The sequence below is a fragment of the Ranitomeya imitator genome, chromosome 2 (genome assembly GCF_032444005.1).
Source record: "Ranitomeya imitator isolate aRanImi1 chromosome 2, aRanImi1.pri, whole genome shotgun sequence".
NCBI classification, from domain to species: domain Eukaryota; kingdom Metazoa; phylum Chordata; class Amphibia; order Anura; family Dendrobatidae; genus Ranitomeya; species Ranitomeya imitator.
The window spans coordinates 293401951-293422219 of record NC_091283.1 but is presented as its reverse complement, the minus strand read 5'-3'; the positions used below and the strand labels follow the sequence as shown (position 1 = coordinate 293422219).

At 43.8% G+C, this 20269-nt stretch overlaps 1 protein-coding gene across 3 annotated transcripts in view; it reads left to right on the top strand.

Annotated features, from left to right (window-relative positions):
- The first annotated feature begins 251 nt into the window (after positions 1 to 251).
- Positions 252 to 20269, top strand: part of LOC138663280 (oocyte zinc finger protein XlCOF6-like) — a 33816-nt gene continuing 13798 nt past the window's right edge. Inside the window, exons 1-6 of one of the 3 annotated variants that reach the window (XM_069749454.1) lie at positions 252 to 301; positions 12096 to 12240; positions 12370 to 12549; positions 12633 to 12756; positions 12840 to 12937; positions 13133 to 13223. In XM_069749454.1, the coding sequence (XP_069605555.1) occupies positions 12163 to 12240; positions 12370 to 12549; positions 12633 to 12756; positions 12840 to 12937; positions 13133 to 13223 (571 nt within the window). In that variant the 5' untranslated portion in view covers positions 252 to 301; positions 12096 to 12162. Of the gene's footprint in view, positions 302 to 3379; positions 4089 to 12095; positions 12241 to 12369; positions 12550 to 12632; positions 12757 to 12839; positions 12953 to 13132; positions 13224 to 20269 lie in introns of those variants that run through there. The other 2 variants (XM_069749452.1, XM_069749453.1) reach the window with 2 other exon arrangements.

The window sequence follows — 20269 nt, the reverse complement described above, 5'->3', positions numbered from 1 at the left end:
CTGGTGATAATTCCCTCATGTGTGGGGTCTATTTGTCTCCAGAGAAATCACACGTTACATTCCACACATAACACTGTGTAGAAAAGGCGGCGTGAGGTAATTGTGCCAGTAGTGAGGGGCGAATAATGGCGGAAATGTCACTGACTGAGGAGAAGTTTCCATGTAGCGTCTTCACTGCGGATATCATTCCCTGAGGCCCCTGATCATGTGACCCCTGACTCCTCCCCTCATGTGACCTCATCACAGGTCCTGTGTGCACACGGAACAGCCATATATGTGGAGTGCGGCTCTGAGGGTGGAGGTAGGTGCTGGAGATTCTCCATTACTGAGCGAGGGGGGGAGGGGGATTAACCCCTTCAGCACTGAGACTCTTGGGGTTTTTGTTGCCACTTTATAGGAATTATTGCGTTTTTGTTCTGTTTCCTGTAATAGATACATACAACCCAACTATGGAAGATAGGAAGTGAGGAAATGTATTGTTCTCACAGTACAGGGCCCCTTTCTTGGCCCCACACAGTGTAATGCCCCCAATATGCCCCTTATGCAGTATATATGATGCCCCCATTATGCCCCTGTAAGCAGGTGACCGGATACAACACACAGACAAACCGGAAGTAACCAATATAATTATTTATTTCCTGATAATGGGAATTGTGATCACTATGGCAACAGTGAATCACCATCCCCCGTACATAGTATAATGTTCCCACACTAGCAGCTTGCCATACACACAGGATAATGTTTCCCCAGGACTGGCATCCCCCTCGCACACAGTATAATATTCCCACAACACTGCCTTCCCCCACTTTCTAATGTTCACACAGTACTGCCCCCTACTTGCACAATATGGTACCATCTACCCCACTGACAACCTCACAGGTAATTAAGAAATTCTCACTTAGCCTCATTCTTAATGCAGATACTAATGAACCCAGGGTTTATGAGATATTTACCATGCAATAGTTGTATAGGCAGGAGTGCATCATCCATAAAGGTAGCCCACTCGGTCGCTATTATGCTCATGAAATTGAGAGGGCTGGTGGAGTTTAGTATTGGTCACCCTCTCTTTCCCATCATCACAATTTCAGAGATATCCACATTCCTATGACAGTGATATCATTGAATAGAAAAGTGAATCGGAGTCAAAAGCTCCTGATCCACCATTCAGCCTTCGCCTGTGAGTCTGAGACTCCGTGCAGGCACAATGACGTCACTACATCACACCTGTGGAGCTTCAGTACTCACTTCATAGACTGGAGCAGCACACCTTGGTAACAGGGTTGGGTGGGTAGTGTGTTTTTTTTTTTTTTTTTAAATATCAGGAATTGTGGTGGCTTAATATTAAGAGAAGAGCTGTTGGGACTCTCATACTAAATGTGTGGATGGTAGGGGCCATTATACTGAGTAAGGGGTTGTGGTGGACTGTAGGCCTTCATACTGACTGGGGGTTCTTATTTTCTGTAGCAGGTTGTGGTGGCCATAATACTGTGTGAGGTGCTGTGGGGGCCATCATACTGTGTGAGGTGCTGTGGGGGCAGTCATACTGCGTGGGGTCTGTGGGGGCCACCATACTGTGTGGGAGCCCTCATACTTAGCTACATGGGCACACAGGAGAGCAAATTCCTTGTGATGTGTGAACATTGGTCTATCTGATTGCAGCCCTGAATTGATATGGTGTTGTGTGCCAGCAGGGAGACATCAGATAGTACGTTCTGAAGGAAAGCAAAGATATAATGGCAACAGGAATTCGGATTCTAGGCAGGTAGCCTAGCAGAGACAAAGAGTAGGACGAGGTCCATAGCTCAGGTTTGCTGGACTGTTGTGGCTTGTAACAAAAATTATGTACCACCACATGTAACCGGAAAGTTCCTGACTCTGCATACTGCAGAAGAAGCATTCATTAAGTGTTGTGCCTGCTATATGATGTATATACTTCTCATCAAGTTCTTGTTAAGTAAAGGAAAGTTAATTTTTGAACTTTTGGCCTCCCTCACTGATCTCCATACCATTTAGTCAGGGCTTGCCAAGTACATCAGCAGCATGCGATCTGCAGAGTCGGGAGATATGACTCAGCCAAATATAAATATACTAGGTTGTGGCCCGATTCTAACGCATCGGGTATTCTAGAATATGTATGTATGTATATAGCAGCCACATAGTATATAGCACAGGCCACGTAGTATATAGCAAATATTACGTGGCCTGTGCTTTATACTATGTGGCTGCTATATACATACATATATATTGTAGAATACCCGATGCGTTAATACAGGCCACGCAGTATATAACACAGCCCAAACAGTATATAACACAGCCCAAACAGTATATAACACAGGCCATGCGGTATATAACAGCCACGCAGTATATAACACAGGTTACGTAGTATATCACACAGTCCACGCAGTATATAACACAGCCCACGGAGTATATAACACAGCCCACAAAGTATATAACACAGCCCACGTAGTATATAACACAGCCCACATACTATATAACACAGCCAAGCAGTATATAGCAGCCACGCAGTATATAACACAGGTCACGTAGTATATCACACAGCCCACGGAGTATATAACACAGCCCACGGAGTATATAGCACAGCCCACATAGTATATAATACAGCCCACATACTATATAACACAGCCCATGCAGTATATAGCAGCCACGCAGTATATAACACAGGCGACGCAGTATATAACACAGCCCACGTAGTATATACAGTGATGGCCAAAAGTATTGACACCCCTGCAATTCTGTCAGATAATACTCATTTTCTTCCTGAAAATGATTGCAAACACAAATTATTTGGTATTATTATCTTCATTTAATTTGTCTTAAATGAAAAAACACAAAAGAGAATGAAGCAAAAAGCAAAACATTGATCATTTCACACAAAACTCCAAAAATGGGCTAGACAAAAGTATTGGCACCCTCAGCATAATACTTGGTTGCACAACGTTTAGCCAAAATAATTGCGACCAACCGCTTCCGGTAACCATCAATGAGTTTCTTACAATGCTCTGCTGGAATTTTAGACCATTCTTCTTTGGCAAACTGCTCCAGGTCCCTGATATTTAAAGAGTGCCTGCTCCAAACTGCCATTTTTAGATCTCTCCACAGGTGTTCTATGGGATTCAGGTCTGGACTCATTGCTGGCCACCTTAGAAGTCTCCAGTGCTTTCTTTCAAACCATTTTCTAGTGCTTTTTGAAGTGTGTTTTGGGTCATTGTCCTGCTGGAAGACCCATGACCTCTGAGGGAGACCCAGCTTTCTCACACTGGGCCCTACATTATGCTGAAAAATTTGTTGGTAGTCTTCAGACTTCATAATGCCATGCACACGGTCAAGCAGTCCAGTGCCAGAGGCAGCAAAGCAACCCCAAAACATCAGGGAAACTCTGCCATGTTTGACTGTAGGGACCGTGTTCTTTTCTTTGAATGCCTCTTTTTTTCTCCTGTAAACTCTATGTTGATGCCTTTGCCCAAAAAGCTCTACTTTTGTCTCATCTGACCAGAGAACATTCTTCCAAAACGTTTTAGGCTTTCTCAGGTAAGTCTTGGCAAAATCCAGCCTGGCTTTTTTATGTCTCGGGTTAAGAAGTGGGGTATTCCTGGGTCTCGTACCACACAGTCCCTTTTCATTCAGATGCCGACGGATAGTACGGGTTGACACTGTTGTACCCTCGGACTGCAGGGCAGCTTGAACTTATTTGGATGTTAGTCGAGGTTCTTTATCCAACATCCGCACAATCTTGCGTTGAAATCTCTTGTCAATTTTTCATTTCTGTCCACATCTAGGGAGGCTAGCCACAGTGCCATGGGCTTTAAACTTCTTGATGACACTCACTACGCACGGTAGACACAGAAACATTCAGGTCTTTGGAGATGGACTTGTAGCCTTGAGATTGCTCATGCTTCCTCACAATTTGGTTTCTCAAGTCCTCAGACTGTTCTTTTGTCTTCTTTCTTTTCTCCATGCTCAATGTGGTACACACAAGGACACAGGACAGAGGTTGAGTCAACTTTAATCCATGTCAACTGGCTGCAAGTGCGATTTTAGTTATTGCCAACAGCTGTTAGGTGCCACAGGTAAGTTACAGGTGCTGTTAATTACACAAATTAGAGAAGCATCACATGATTTTTCGAACAGTGCCAATACTTTTGTCCACCCCCTTTTTTATGTTTGGTGTGGAATTATATCCAGTTTGGCTTTAGGACAATACTTTTTGTGTTTTTTCATTTAATACAAATTAAATAAAGATAATAATACCAAATAATTTGCGTTTGCAATCATTTTCAGGAAGAAAATGAGTATTATCTGACAGAATTGCAGGGGTGTAAATAGTTTTGGCCATGACTGTAGCACAGCCCACGCAGTATATAACACAGCCCACGTACTATATAACACAACCCACGCAGTATATAACACAACCCACGCAGTATATAACACAGCCCACGCAGTATATAACACAGCCCACGCAGTATATAACAGGCGACGTAGTATAAAACACAGGGCACGTAGTATATAGCACAGCCCACGGAGTATATAACACTGCCCATGTAGTATATAGCAGCCACGCAGTGTATAACACAGCCCACGCAGTATATAACACAGGATAAGTAGTATATAGCACAGCCCACGCAGTATATAACACAGGATAAGTAGTATATAGCACAGCCCACGGAGTATATAACACTGCCCATGTAGTATATAGCAGCCACGCGGTATATAACACTGCCCACGCAGTATATCACACAGCCCACGGAGTATATAACACTGCCCATGTAGTATATAGCAGCCATGTAGTATATAACGCAGCCCACGCAGTATTTAGCAGTGTGGGTACCATATCCCTGTTAAATAAAAAAATAAAAATAACAAATAGTTATATACTCACCCCCTGAGATCCATCGAAGATGTGCCGAGAGGCGCGGCTGCCGCCATCTTCCGTTCCCAGGGTGCATTACGAAATTACCCAGATGACTTAGCGGTCTCGCGAGACCGCTAACTCTTCTGGGTAATTTCGCAATGCATCTCTGGGAACGGCAGATGGCGGCCGGCGCAAGCGCATCGTCGGACTACGGAAGGTGAGAATAGCAGGTTTTTTGTTTTTTTATTATTTTGAACATTACATCTGTTTACTATTGAGGCTGCATAGGCAGCCTCAATAGTAAAAAGTCCCACGGCAATGTCGCTGATTGGGCGCGACCAATCAGCAAAGCGGGATTTAAATCCCGCGCCAATGTCACTGATTGGACACGCGGGCTGGGAGAGAGTAATCAGCAAAGCGGGATTTAAATCCCGCAGCAATGTCGCTGATTGGTCGCGCCGGCTTGGCGCTACCAATCAGCGAAGCGGGATTTAAATCCCACGCCAATGTCGGCTGGGCGAGACCAATCAGCGAAGCGGGATTTAAATCCCGCAGCAATGTCGCTGATTGGTCGTGCGGTGTATTGCGGTCTCGCGGTGTATTGCGGTCTCGCGAGGTGATGATGTAGTGGTCTCACGAGACCGCCATGTCATCATCTCGCAAGACCGCAATGCATGGACCGGTCACCAGAGCATCGCGAGGTGCGGTAAAGGCTGGTTCTGGATGCGGGGCCGACAGACGGTGAATAGGCAGCCTCAATAGTAAAAAGTTGGTCACACAGGGTTAATAGCAGCGTTAAGGGAGTGCGTTACACTGCGGCATAATTTCACATGCTGTTGTGCAAATGGAATAGACAACAGATGGAAATTATTGGTAATTATAAAGACACACTCACAGTACCACATCTCAGTACCAATGCTTACCGGCTAATGTTTTGGTCACTTTTAAATGTTGGTTGTGCTTTCACACTTGTTGTAGCATGAGACTGACTCTACAACCCAAAGTATTGCAGCTCATCAAGGATGACACATCAATGTGAGCTGTGGCAAGAAGGTTTTCTGTGTCTGACAGTGTAGTGTCCAGAGGCTGGAGGTGCTACCAGGAGATAGGCCAGTACACCAGGAGACGTGGAGGGGGCCGTGGGAGAGCAACAACCCAGCAGAACCTCTTTCTCAGCCTTTGTGCAAGGAGGAACAGGAGGAGAACTGCCAGAGCCCTGCAAACTAACCTCCAGCAGGCCACAAACATGCATGTGTCTGCACAAAAGGTTAGAAACCGACTCCATGTGGATGGTCTGAGTGCCCGACGTCCACAGATGGGGGTTGTACTTACTGCCCAACACCATGCAGGACATTTGACATTTGCCCCAGAACACCAGGATTGGCAAATTCGCCACTGGTGCCCTGTGCTCTTCACAGATGAAAGCAGGTTCACACTGAGCACATGTGACAGACGTGACAGAGTCTAGAGACGCCATGGAGAGCGATCTGCCTGCAACTTCCTTCAGCATGACCTGTTTGGCAGTGGGTCAGTAATGGTGTGGGGTGGCATTTCTTTGGAGCCCTCCATGTGCTCGCCAGAGGTAGCTTGACTGCCATTAGGTACCGAGATGAGATCCTCAGACCCCTTGTGAGATGATATGCTGGTGCAGTTGGCCCTGGGTTCCTCCTAATGCAGAACAATGCCAGACATGGCTGGAGTGTTTCAGCAGTTCCTGCAAGATGAAGGCATTAAAGCTATTAACTGGCCCGCCCATTCTCCAGACCTGAATCCGATTGAACACATCTGGGACATCATGTCTCGCTCCATCCATGACGTTGCACCACAGACTGTCCAGGTGTTGGTGGATGCTTTAGTGCAGGTCTGGGAGGAGATCCCTCAGGAGACCATCCGCCGTCTCATCAGGAGCATGCCCAGGCGTTGTAGGGAGGTCATAAAGGCACGTGGAGGCCACACACACTACTGAGCATCATTTCCTCGTCTTGAGGCATTTCCACTGAAGTTGGATCAGCCTGCAATTTGATTTTCCACTTTGATTTTGAGCATCATTCCAACTCCAGACCTCCATGGGATATTAGTTGTGATTTACATTGATCATTTTTCGGTTTTACTGTTCTCAACGCATTCCACTATATAATGAATAAAGATTTACAACTGGGATATTTCATTCTGTGATATCTAGGATGTGGGATTTTAGTGTTTCCTTTATTTTTTGAGCAGTGTATATATAATTTTATATATAAAATCAGAAAAATACAGGCAGCACTCCAAAAATCAAAGTGAAAAACTGTGGCTTTACTGGTCCATTAGCAGCAACGTTCTGTCAGATTTCTCTGCCTTTCTCAAGCCATATACAGTATATACAACCCCTGGCAAAAATTATGTAATCACCGGCCTTGGAGGATGTTCATTCTGTTTTCCCTATAGTAACGGATATTTCTTGTTGCTAAAACTGTGATTTTTTTTTTTTCACGTTTAACCATTTTTTAAACACCTCTGATTAGTGCGATCACACAACATCCAAGCCTCTGATGGCTCCGATGATGCCCTGTACTACTGTAGTGCCGTGTATCATCACTGCTGTCAGTGTAATACTAACGGCCCCATACACATGAGATAAGAGTTGGCTGAACGGTCATTTGGCAGACGCCTATCTCTCCTGACTCCCCCATGCACACTAATCTTACAGCTTTCCTGTGGTCTGTATGAGAGAGTCGCCCCCAGACTCCTCTAGTGGAGGATTATCTACAGGAAGAACAAACGGATTATCCTCTGAAATTCAGGATGCCAGATCCTTCTCTGCCCTGACATCATCTATCGAGAGGCCCCCAAATTTATTATATAGCCACCTAAACTCCTAAATCAGCGATTTCATGGAACTTTACTCTAAGGTGTATGGGGGGGTTAAAAGGTAACTTATTGGACGCTGCCTCTGGCCCGGCCTAATAGACCTTCATACATTGCAGCCCAGACACCATTATTAGGCCTGTAAGTATCGTAGTAACTAGGCCCCTCATACTATCGAGTACTTGGGGGAGGAGGGCATTCAGCCAAACTCTGTCTCACCTTAGATGCCATGTTTGCTTTTCACAGCAGCAAAATTGTTAAACTGTCAGGGTTTTTGTTGTAGCCGCACTTGTGCCGTCTCTGCCGTGTACACCTATGTTCTGGTGACCAAAATATTTAATTTGTAAACAAAAAAAAATTTTCACTTGTTAAAAAATAATAACATTTTCTTCTTCATTTTTTTAATTTTTACAAGAATTGTTGGAGCCAATTTTCTTTTGAAACTTTTTAATATCTGCTTTTCTGGTATTTTTCTTGTAATATAGGAAAGCCTAAGGCCAGAAATAATCCCCATAAAACACTGTACATGGAGACTTTGGGATGAGATAATTTGTGCAAACAAAAAAGCTCTTCTAAAGGTACCGTCACACTCAGCAACTTTGCAACGAGAATGACAACAATCTGTGACGTTGCAGCGTCCTGGATAGCGATCTCATTGCATAGCAGCGATCTCATAGCAGCGATCTGGATCCCGCTGTGCCATCGCTGGTCGGAGCTAGAAGTCCAGAACTTTATTTGGTCGTCAGGTCGGCGTGTATCGTCATGTTTGACATCAAAAGCAACGACGCCAGCAACGTTTTACATGGACCTAACAACCAGCGAGAACGATAAGTGAGTCGCCATTACATCACTGGATCGCTCCTGCATCGTTGTGGAGTTGCTGTGTTTGGCGTCTCTACAGTGACCTAAACAGCGACGCTCCAGCGATCTAGTTTAGGTCAGATCGTTGTCTATATCGCTGCAGCGTCGCTGAGTGTGACGGTACTTTAAAAGCCTCAAACTTCTGTGTGTGAATCAGACCTGAGATCTAACGTGATAGAAGATTACAGTGCGGGGAAGACGGGAAACCTTCATATAGACGGCCGGTGGTGATGGAGTCAGTGACCGACTCTGGCCAAATATGTTTCTAGAGCCTTAGAAGATGAAGATGTCGTCCTCATCATAAAGTAGTTATTTCTCCTGTCACGTGTAATGAATATCTCCTGCAGTATTGCTAATGTCGATTCCAGTGTCGGTAAATGAGACGAGAATTAGCGTTATGGAAGATGAGTGTCACGGGGGTACTGGGTAGACTACAGCTGATTACCCGGGCCCCTGCGATATCCCTCAGACTAGGGAAAACCCTGTCTATCCCTCTCCCAGAATTTACATTGATGGTGTGCTTGTCTGGGCCGCCAGGCCTGACCCTGACTCCTGTTTCAGCCCTATGCTGAAACCTCCACCCGCCACCCAGTGATAAGACCACACACCAACCTCCACAGAAAGCACAGACGGAAAACTAAAAATGCTCCACGCCGCAGACACACAGGAAAACACTGAGCCAGTGACTCAGGAATGCAAGGAGTCACAGCGGACACACATGTGGCCAGGCAATTCTCCTGGCAGAATCCGCTCCACTGAATTATATCCTGAGTTTTCCAGTCAATCACCGGGTTGTGCCCAGACAACCATGGAAAACCCAGAACCATTTGTGCAGGAAGATTACCGAGCACCCTACATGTAACTTGCTCAGAATGCAGGACCCCAATGTGGAGTTTAACCTCAGCCACAAACTCAGTAATCTCCCCCTGTGGGAGTGGAGTAGCATTGATGGTGACCACCCGGATAGGATGAGGCAGTTTTTTGACCGTGAACCCGGCCGTGCGCGCAAACTCCTCATCAATGAGATTAGTGGCCGACCCACTATCCACAAAAACAGTGATTGGCAGCTCTCTGCCAGCGACCATAACTCTGGCAGGGAGAATACATTGAGAGACCCCCATGGAGGATATGCATAAGCTCAGATTGGCCTCCTCCACACCCTCTGAGCTTAGAAGTTTTCCGCCGTTGCGCTTTTCTTAGAAAACAGAGGACAAGCATTAACATAATGCCCTTTTTTACCACAGCAAAAACAGGCTCCTTGCTTCCTGAGTGAGGGGGCTAGATGATGTGACACCCCCTGCGATTTGCATAGGCTCCGTGGGCTCACCTGCAGCAACCTCACGTGCACCTACGCCCTCCCCATAAGCGGCGTCTCTTACACCCTGTGACAAAACACTCTGGGATCGCCTTTGCTGGGGTCAAAGGTCACGTGGTTTGTGCATTGAATCTGAGGCGTACAGCAGGTTTCTGAGCAGGCTGACCTCAGGTCAGATTTATTAACTTGAAAGCAACATAAACAAAACATAAAAATAAATCCTAGCCTGTCCGGCACTAACTAAACAAATACGTTGCTATCTCAACAACTGGGGGGCTTCTCCCGCCCAGCTAACATCACACAGATCTTGAGCACAGCTCTTTCACTCACGTTTGTCTCACACAGGCAGGCAATCTGTGTGCCCCAGGCTGACGACGGAAACCCCCAGCTGGTCATCTTTTATTCCTGCACTTATTAACCCATTAGCACCCTGAAGATACTGAGTGGCCTAATTCACATAGGACAAACACCTGGGCGAGATATACCTGCCTCCAACTACCACACCAGCATGAGTCTTACAACCCCCTGACGCAAATGGCGATCAATGCAGACAACAAGACTCATGGCAGACTCTAGAGAAGCAGGAGTCTCATACATCAGGAGGGCTTGTTTAACCCTTCCCAAAACCCCATGTACAAACTGACTCCGCAGCTCAGGGTCATTCCATTGTGTGTCCACCACCCAGTGGCGAAATTCAGAACAATAATTCTCCGCCATTCACTCCCCCTGGCAGCGCATATTTTAGACTCTGCTAGAGTCAAACTGTCAGGATCATCATATATGAGTCCAAGAGCAGAAAAAAAATCTCCACTGAGTTAAATGCAGCTGAATCAGATGGTAATGAAAATGCCCATGCTTGGGGGTCTCCGTTCAGTAATGACAATACCAGGCCCACACGCTGAGCCTCATTACCTGAGGAAACCGGGTGCATACGAAAATACAATTTGCAAGCTTCACGAAAAGCAACAAATTTACTGCGTTTCCCAGCAAACCTCAGGTAAATGGATCTCTGGCTCTGCAACTCTACCTGCACTTTCAGCTTGCACATTAGATACTACAAGACCCTGTTGCTGAACTGCCCCCTTCAACTCAGTGACCTGTAAGGGCAGCACCTTCAACTGGCGGGTTATGGAAGTCATGGGATCCATGACATCCAAAATTTATTTAGGCCAATTATAATGTCACGGGGGTACTGGGTAGACTACAGCTGATTACCCGGGCCCCTGCAATATCCCTCAGACTAGGGAAAACCCTGTCTGTCCCTCTCCCAGAATTTACACTGATGGTGAGCTTGTCTGGGCCGCCAGGCCTGACCCTAACTCCTGTTTTAGCCCTATGCTGAAACCTCCACCCGCCACCCAGTGATAAGACCACACACCAACCTCCACAGAAAGCACAGACAGGGAAAACTAAAAAACGCTCCACGCCGCAGACACACAGGAAAACACTATAATGTCCACAGGGCAAAACAAACAGAAATATAGGAAGGAGAAATATGACAAAGGATAATACACCACCAGATACGATATTTCTTCTCCTAGACCACCACCTCCACTCCAGACTGAGATCACCAGGCACAAGACACAAGCTATAATCGGCGACACCCAAAGTCCAGAATGACTATTTAAAGGCCATGGGCGTGACCCAGCCTCCAACTAGATTACCAACTAGATTAACCCCGGATAACCTGTATAAAATCTAGCCGGCGCCACTGAGCGTATAGTGGACAAATGTGGAATTACCGCTGTCTGTCTGACGCCCTAGTGTGAATAGCATCCGACATGACAATGAGTCAATGAGGAACTTATTCAGCTGCCGACTCCGACTGAGTAACTGCTTGTTGACTGTGGCCTAAAATATATAGGTTTTATTAGTAGATGAAATAAAGAAAACTAAATACTGTAAAATAATAAAAATACGACTGCTGCTTGGATCCCCACCAGTCTCAGTATTTTCTGGTCAGTCCCAACGATCTTGTGTTTCCTACAGCCAATCAGTTGACAAAGCAGTGAGTAACATAGCCAGTGATTGGGAAAATGGCAATGTCTTAGTCAGCAATTCCAATTATGCTCCAATCCATACAAGACTAGAAAATAGAACATCTACACGTTCTATCTCCTGATATGTTTCCCTTACTTTCTCCAGTAATTGTATTGTTACACAGGGTTTTTTGATGTTACATAGGCTCATCTTCTCATTCAGGTATCTACAATATCGGATCCTCTCAGATATTCTATAGAAGAAAATTTTCTTGATTTACCCATTAAAGATGGATATGGACAGAGAAAAGATGGTGGAGAGGATATTACACCTCACCCTAGAGATCCTCTTCCGGCTTACTGGAGAGGTGAGAGATTCTGATGACGTCACATTACATCATTCTCATCTATGGAAATAACAGATGGACAGAACTGGAGAGGTGAGGACTCTGGAAATGTCTGTAGTGAGATTTATTAATGTGTCTCTCCATAACCAGGATTACACAGTAGTGAAGAAGACCTCTATAGAGTGCTGTCAGGACCCTTTGGACTCAGGGGTCCTCCCCATTCCTCAGACAATCATAGGTCCTCCTCCTCACCCCTTAATAAATGAGGACATTAATGACCAGAAGATCCTAGAACTCACCTACAAGATGATTGAGCTGCTGACTGGAGAGGTGACACTGCTGGGAATGCTGGGACATTATACAGTAACACTATGAAGGGATCGGGGGGATGACTGTATTATTGTATGTGTCAGGTTCCTATAAGGTGTCAGGATGTCGCAGTCTATTTCTCCATGGAGGAGTGGGAGTATTTAGAAGAACACAAAGATGTATTCAAGGACGTCAAGATGGAGGTTCCCCAGCCCCTCACATCACCAGGTAATAGACAGGACTAAATACACACGGCCTATAATTATCTGTATGTAAAGAATGAATTCAGTCCCTGTATGTGTTTCCTCCAGATCAATCCAGTAAGAGGACAACACCAGAGAGATGTCCCCGTCCTCTTCTTCCACAGGACTGTAAACGGGAAGATCCCAATGTTCCTCAGGATCATCAGGTTGATGGAGAGAAGGTGTCATAAAATATTTACAATGTGTAGACGGCTGTGAAGGTCTTGCATTCAGTCTTGTTTTATCCACCAGTATTATATGTTTTATACTTGTGTAATGAGAACGGTGGAGATGGCAGGATTAGAGCTGATCATAGATGTGACTTCTCCATCTGTCTGTGACTTTTACAATATTTGTTTCAGGGTGAAGATCTGACCCAAGTTAATACTACAGAGACATATGTGAGGGGTGATGAGCGATGTAAAGAGGAGATTCCCACATATGACTACCCAGGTGAGTAGAGACCACTAAATGCAGAGAAGTTATAGATTCTTCTCAGGCACTGGCTGTGGCTGCTTTATCGGTGGTGTAATCCATATCACAATCGTGTGATCACCATTTTGTCACTACACCATAACATTTTCTTCCACTCGGAACTATTCAAATAATTTTGGTCATTGAAAGCCCTTTTCTATAGAACTTACCACCTGGAAGATCCATCAGCCTTCTGGGATTAGGAGACGCTGACCGTCACCTGCCCAGATCTGTAAACTACAAAGCCAAATGAATGTACATAGAATGTGCTGACAAGTTAGAAAATCACTTGAAGAACAATATTATGCTGGGCCTGTAAGAGAAAGCGGAGGATAACGATGCTTTTGGCTTCCTAGATCCCTGGTATCTTATTGGATGAATCTACCTTGTCTCCCTTCGGTGCTGCTGAATGTGATCATATGGTCCCTACAAGACCAGGTCCGGTCTTTCTGGCCAAACTTCGCTTTTATGATCGACAACATTAAATGTGCAATGAGGCCAAGTGTGAGTTTCTGTACAATAACAACAGAGTTTCCCTTTATCCTGACTTTTCAATTTCTTTTAAAACTGACTAACTGCAAACAGGATTGTGATAAACTACATATAAAACATTATACCTGTGCCATGATATATCTCTAAGCTGAGCATGGCTGATGGCTGTAATATTATTCCCGCCTGCAGGAGATGTGTTGGCGTGACTCAAGCCCTGGTTTCATGGATTCACTCCACGACATAAATTCCATTATATTTTCAATCATAAGGAATTCAGATTGCTGCACAATCTCTCCATAAATGGGGGCACTAATACATTCTCTACTCTTCTGGTCAGGACTCATAGTAGCGCAAATGGTCCACCATAAATGAGTGCAATTCCAGTTTAGTGTTGTAGTTCTCCTCTCATAGATACAGTGGGGCAAAAAAGTATTTAGTCAGTCAGCAATAGTGCAAGTTCCACCACTTAAAAAGATGAGAGGCGTCTGTAATTTACATCATAGGTAGACCTCAACTATGGGAGACAAACTGAGAAAAAAAAATCCAGAAAATCACATTGTCTGTTTTTTTATCATTTTATTTGCATATTATGGTGGAAAATAAGTATTTGGTCAGAAACAAACAATCAAGATTTCTGGCTCTCACAGACCTGTAACTTCTTCTTTAAGAGTCTCCTCTTTCCTCCACTCATTACCTGTAGTAATGGCACCTGTTTAAACGTGTTATCAGTATAAAAAGACACCTGTGCACACCCTCAAACAGTCTGACTCCAAACTCCACTATGGTGAAGACCAAAGAGCTGTCAAAGGACACCAGAAACAAAATTGTAGCCCTGCACCAGGCTGGGAAGACTGAATCTGCAATAGCCAACCAGCTTGGAGTGAAGAAATCAACAGTGGGAGCAATAATTAGAAAATGGAAGACATACAAGACCACTGATAATCTCCCTCGATCTGGGGCTCCACGCAAAATCCCACCCCGTGGGGTCAGAATGATCACAAGAACGGTGAGCAAAAATCCCAGAACCACGCGGGGGGACCTTGGGAATGAACTGCAGAGAGCTGGGACCAATGTAACAAGGCCTACCATAAGAAACACACTACGTCACCATGGACTCAGATCCTGCAGTGCCAGACGTGTCCCACTGCTTAAGCCACTACATGTCCGGGCCCGTCTGAAGTTTGCTAGAGAGCATTTGGATGATCCTGAGGAGTTTTGGGAGAATGTCCTATGGTCTGATGAAACCAAACTGGAACTGTTTGGTAGAAACACAACTTGTCGTGTTTGGAGGAAAAAGAATACTGAGTTGCATCCATCAAACACCATACCTACTGTAAAGGGTCACCAATCTGTGACCATACACCATACACCATACTGTAAGGGTCACCAATCTAACCCAAGAAGAGGTGCGAAACCGGCTAAATAAGATTAAAATAGATAAATCTCCGGGTCCGGATGGCATACACCCACGAGTACTAAGAGAACTAAGTAATGTAATAGATAAACCATTATTTCTTATTTTTAGGGACTCTATAGCGACAGGGTCTGTTCCGCAGGATTGGCGCATAGCAAATGTGGTGCCAATATTCAAAAAGGGCTCTAAAAATGAACCTGGAAATTATAGGCCAGTAAGTCTAACCTCTATTGTTGGTAAAATATTTGAAGGGTTTTTGAGGGATGTTATTCTGGATTATCTCAATGAGAATAACTGTTTAACTCCATATCAGCATGGGTTTATGAGAAATCGCTCCTGTCAAACCAATCTAATCAGTTTTTATGAAGAGGTAAGCTATAGGCTGGACCACGGTGAGTCATTGGACGTGGTATATCTCGATTTTTCCAAAGCGTTTGATACCGTGCCGCACAAGAGGTTGGTACACAAAATGAGAATGCTTGGTCTGGGGGAAATTGTGTGTAAATGGGTTAGTAACTGGCTTAGTGATAGAAAGCAGAGGGTGGTTATAAATGGTATAGTCTCTAACTGGGTCGCTGTGACCAGTGGGGTACCGCAGGGGTCAGTATTGGGACCTGTTCTCTTCAACATATTCATTAATGATCTGGTAGAAGGATTACACAGTAAAATATCGATATTTGCAGATGATACAAAACTATGTAAAGCAGTTAATACAAGAGAAGATAGTATTCTGCTACAGATGGATCTGGATAAGTTGGAAACTTGGGCTGAAAGGTGGCAGATGAGGTTTAACAATGATAAATGTAAGGTTATACACATGGGAAGAAGGAATCAATGTCACCATTACACACTGAATGGGAAACCACTGGGTAAATCTGACAGGGAGAAGGACTTGGGGATCCTAGTTAATGATAAACTTACCTGGAGCAGCCAGTGCCAGGCAGCAGCTGCCAAGGCAAACAGGATCATGGGGTGCATTAAAAGAGGTCTGGATACACATGATGAGAGCATTATACTGCCTCTGTACAAATCCCTAGTTAGACCGCACATGGAGTACTGTGTCCAGTTTTGGGCAAAGGTGCTCAGGAAGGATATAATGGAACTAGAGAGAGTACAAAGGAGGGCAACAAAATTAATAAAGGGGATGGGAGAACTACAATACCCAGATAGATTAGCGAAATTAGGATTATTTAGTCTAGAAAAAAGACGACTGAGGGGCGATCTAATAACCATGTATAAGTATATAAGGGGACAATACAAATATCTCGCTGAGGATCTGTTTATACCAAGGAAGGTGACGGGCACAAGGGGGCATTCTTTGCGTCTGGAGGAGAGAAGGTTTTTCCACCAACATAGAAGAGGATTCTTTACTGTTAGGGCAGTGAGAATCTGGAATTGCTTGCCTGAGGAGCTGGTGATGGCGAACTCAGTCGAGGGGTTCAAGAGAGGCCTGGATGTCTTCCTGGAGCAGAACAATATTGTATCATACAATTAGGTTCTGTAGAAGGACGTAGATCTGGGGATTTATTATGATGGAATATAGGCTGAACTGGATGGACAAATGTCTTTTTTCGGCCTTACTAACTATGTTACTATGTTACTATGTAAAGCATGGTGGTGGAAACATCATGCTTTGGGGCTGTTTCTCTGCAAAGGGGCCAGGACGACTGATCCGGGTACATGAAAGAATGAATGGGGCTATGTATCGTGAGATTTTGAGTGCAAACCTCCTTCCATCATCTTCATTGAAGATGAAACGTGGCTGGGTCTTTCAACATGACAATGATCCAAAGCACACCGCCAGGGCAACGAAGGAGTGGCTTCGTAAGAAGCATTTCAAGGTCCTGGAGTGGCCTAGCCAGTCTCCAGATCTCAACCCTATAGAAAACCTTTGGAGGGAGTTGAAAGTCCGTGTTGCCAAGCGAAAAGCCAAAAACATCACTGCTCTAGAGGAGATCTGCATGGAGGAATGGGCCAACATACCAACAACAGTGTGTGGCAACCTTGTGAAGACTTACAGAAAACGTTTAACCTCTGTCATTGCCAACAAAGGATATATTACAAAGTATTGAGATGAAATTTTGTTTCTGACCAAATACTTATTTTCCACCATAATATGCAAATAAAATGATAAAAAAACAGACAATGTGATTTTCTGGATTTTTTTTTCTCAGTTTGTCTCCCATAGTTGAGGTCTACCTATGATGTAAATTACAGACGCCTCTCATCTTTTTAAGTGGTGGAACTTGCACTATTGCTGACTGACTAAATACTTTTTTGCCCCACTGTATTTTGTTGTTGGGGATGTAACATTTTTTATTCTATATCTTTTTTTACAGGTTCATTCTTTATGACAGTTTGATTGTGGTGGGATTGGCCTGCTTCACTTATGTCAGTAACTCCCTGGTAGTCATTAAAAAAAGGTCTCCATTGCATCTTGCAAATCCCCAGGATCTAAATTTAAGAAACCTCAGTTGGGTACTATTCTAAAAAGTTCTTCGAATGTCTAATATTTCTCCTTGAAACTCATCTGATAGAAAATATTGTCCCCTACGGTAATTTAATTGCCAAGAGCCAGCGAGCCACGTACTTGCCACCACTGGTTACTCTTTTTTTTAAAAATTTTAAACTGTTTATTTTTGAAAAATTTTCTCATTTAAATAACATCATAAACATAAGTTACTCTTTTCTTTTTTTTTTTTAAAGAAAATTGTTGTTTGGTCATTTCAGTAGATATGTTATTGTCTATAGTCACAGTTTTGTCCATCATCCTTTAACTACTCTACATAGATTTGGACTAAAAGAGAGACCCCTATGCTTAGACCATGGTGTTACCAGCTATTCTGTGAAATGAGATGGGAATAAGAATGATCAGGTAGTCGACTCACAACTAACAGGGCAGAGAAAATACAAAATCAATATATACAAGAGTAATTCAGTAACGGGCCGGGGTCACAACAGGAAACAAATACACAAGCCGGGAGCTGAGCACAGAGGACTGAATCAGAGGAGAACAAGGCTGTATCTAGCAAATTCCGGCAATATGCTTTGAGCTTTAGTAGGGTGTTTTAGTGACTGGACAGAAGCTGTGCCACCCTATGTCTGAGCCTGATGACAGAAGCAGACATAGTGGGAGCATATCCCAGAGAATATGGGACACAACATTTGCCGAAGCCTTAATATTACACAATGGCAGAAAACCAGAGCAGTAGAAATCCCCGTAAAGTGACTCCATTTTGGAGATGATAACCCTCAGTGAATTAATCTATAGGACTATTTTGACTCCACAGGCATATTCTGGAAATTAGCAGGCGGTGAATGTTGGAAAGTAAAAATTTAAAATGTACCATTTTATTACCCAACACACAGTGCCCAGATTGTGCTCCAAGAGACACCCACAATGTAATTTAAGTGGGTTCTTCTTACTATTGTAATGCCAAATACATGGATGCTAAATGTGGTTTGAGCCCATTGCAAGGGGAAGATTTGACTTTGGGAGAGGGGATATTGCTGGATTGGTTTATGGAAACCATGTTACTTTTCAAGAGCCTTTGAGCCACTAATGTGGAAACCTCTGTGTCACATGGATACCGCGACAAAGAGGGGCCAAATGATCATGGCTTCTGGTTTCACAAACTCCTGCACTGGTTAAAAGTACATCACCATCTTATTAAATCATGCAGTTTTTTCATTGCTATCAGTTTCATTGCTTAACCCCTTTACCCCCAAGGGTGGTTTGCACGTTAATGACCGGGCCAATTTTTACAATTCTGACCACTGTCCCTTTATGAGGTTATAACTCTGGAACGCTTCAATGGATCCTGGTGATTCTGACATTGTTTTCTCGTGACATATTGTACTTCATGACAATGGTAAAAATTCTTTGATAGTACCTGCGTTTATTTGTGAAAAAAATGGAAATTTGGCGAAAATTATGAAAATTTCGCAATTTTCCAACTTTGAATTTTTATGCAATTAAATCACAGAGATATGTCACACAAAATACTTAATAAGTAACATTTCCCACATGTCTACTTTACATCAGCACAATTTTGGAACCCAAATTTTTTTTTGTTAGGGAGTTATAAGGGTTAAAAGTTGACCAGCAATTTCTCATTTCTACAACACCATTTTATTTTAGGGACCACATCTCATTTGAAGTCATTTTGAGGGGTCTATATGATAGAAAATACCCAAGTGTGACACCATTCTAAAAACTACACCCCTCAAGGTGCTCAAAACCATATTCAAGAAGTTTATTAACCCTTCTGGTGTTTCACAGGAATTTTTGGAATGTTTAAATAAAAATGAACATTTAACTTTTTTTCACAAAAAATGTAATTCAGCTCCAATTTGTTTTATTTTACCAAGGGTAACAGGATAAAATGGACCCCAAACATTGTTGTACAATTTGTCCTGAGTATGCCAATACCCCACATGTGGGGGTAAACCACTGTTTGGGCGCATGGCAGAGCTCGGAAGCGAAGGAGTGCCATTTGACTTTTCAATGCAAAATTGACTGGAATTGACATGGGACGCCATGTTTCTTTTGGAGAGCCCCTGATGTGGCTAAACATTGAAACCCCCCACAAGTGACACCATTTTGGAAAGTAGACCCCCTAAGGAATTTATCTAGAGGTGTGGTGAGCACTTTGACCCACCAAGTGCTTCACAGAAGTTTATAATGTAGAACCGTAAAAATAAAAAATCATATTTTTTCACAAAAATTATCTTTTTGCCCCCAATTTTTTATTTTCCCAAGGGTAAGAGAAGAAATTGGACCCCAAAAGTTGTTGTACAATTTGTCCTGAGTACGCTGATACCCCATATGTGGGGGTAAACCACTGTTTGGGCTGATGGGAGAGCTCGGAAGGGAAGGAGCGCCGTTTGACTTTTCAATGCAAAATTGACAGGAATTGAGATGGGACGCCATGTTGCGTTTGAAGAGCCACTGATGTGCCTAAACATTGAAACCCCCCACAAATGACACCATTTTGGAAAGTAGACCCCCTAAGGAACTTATCTAGAGGTGTGGTGAGCACTTTGACCCACCAAGTGCTTCACAGAAGTTTATAATGCAGAGCCGTAAAAATAAAACATTTTTTTCCCACAAAAATTA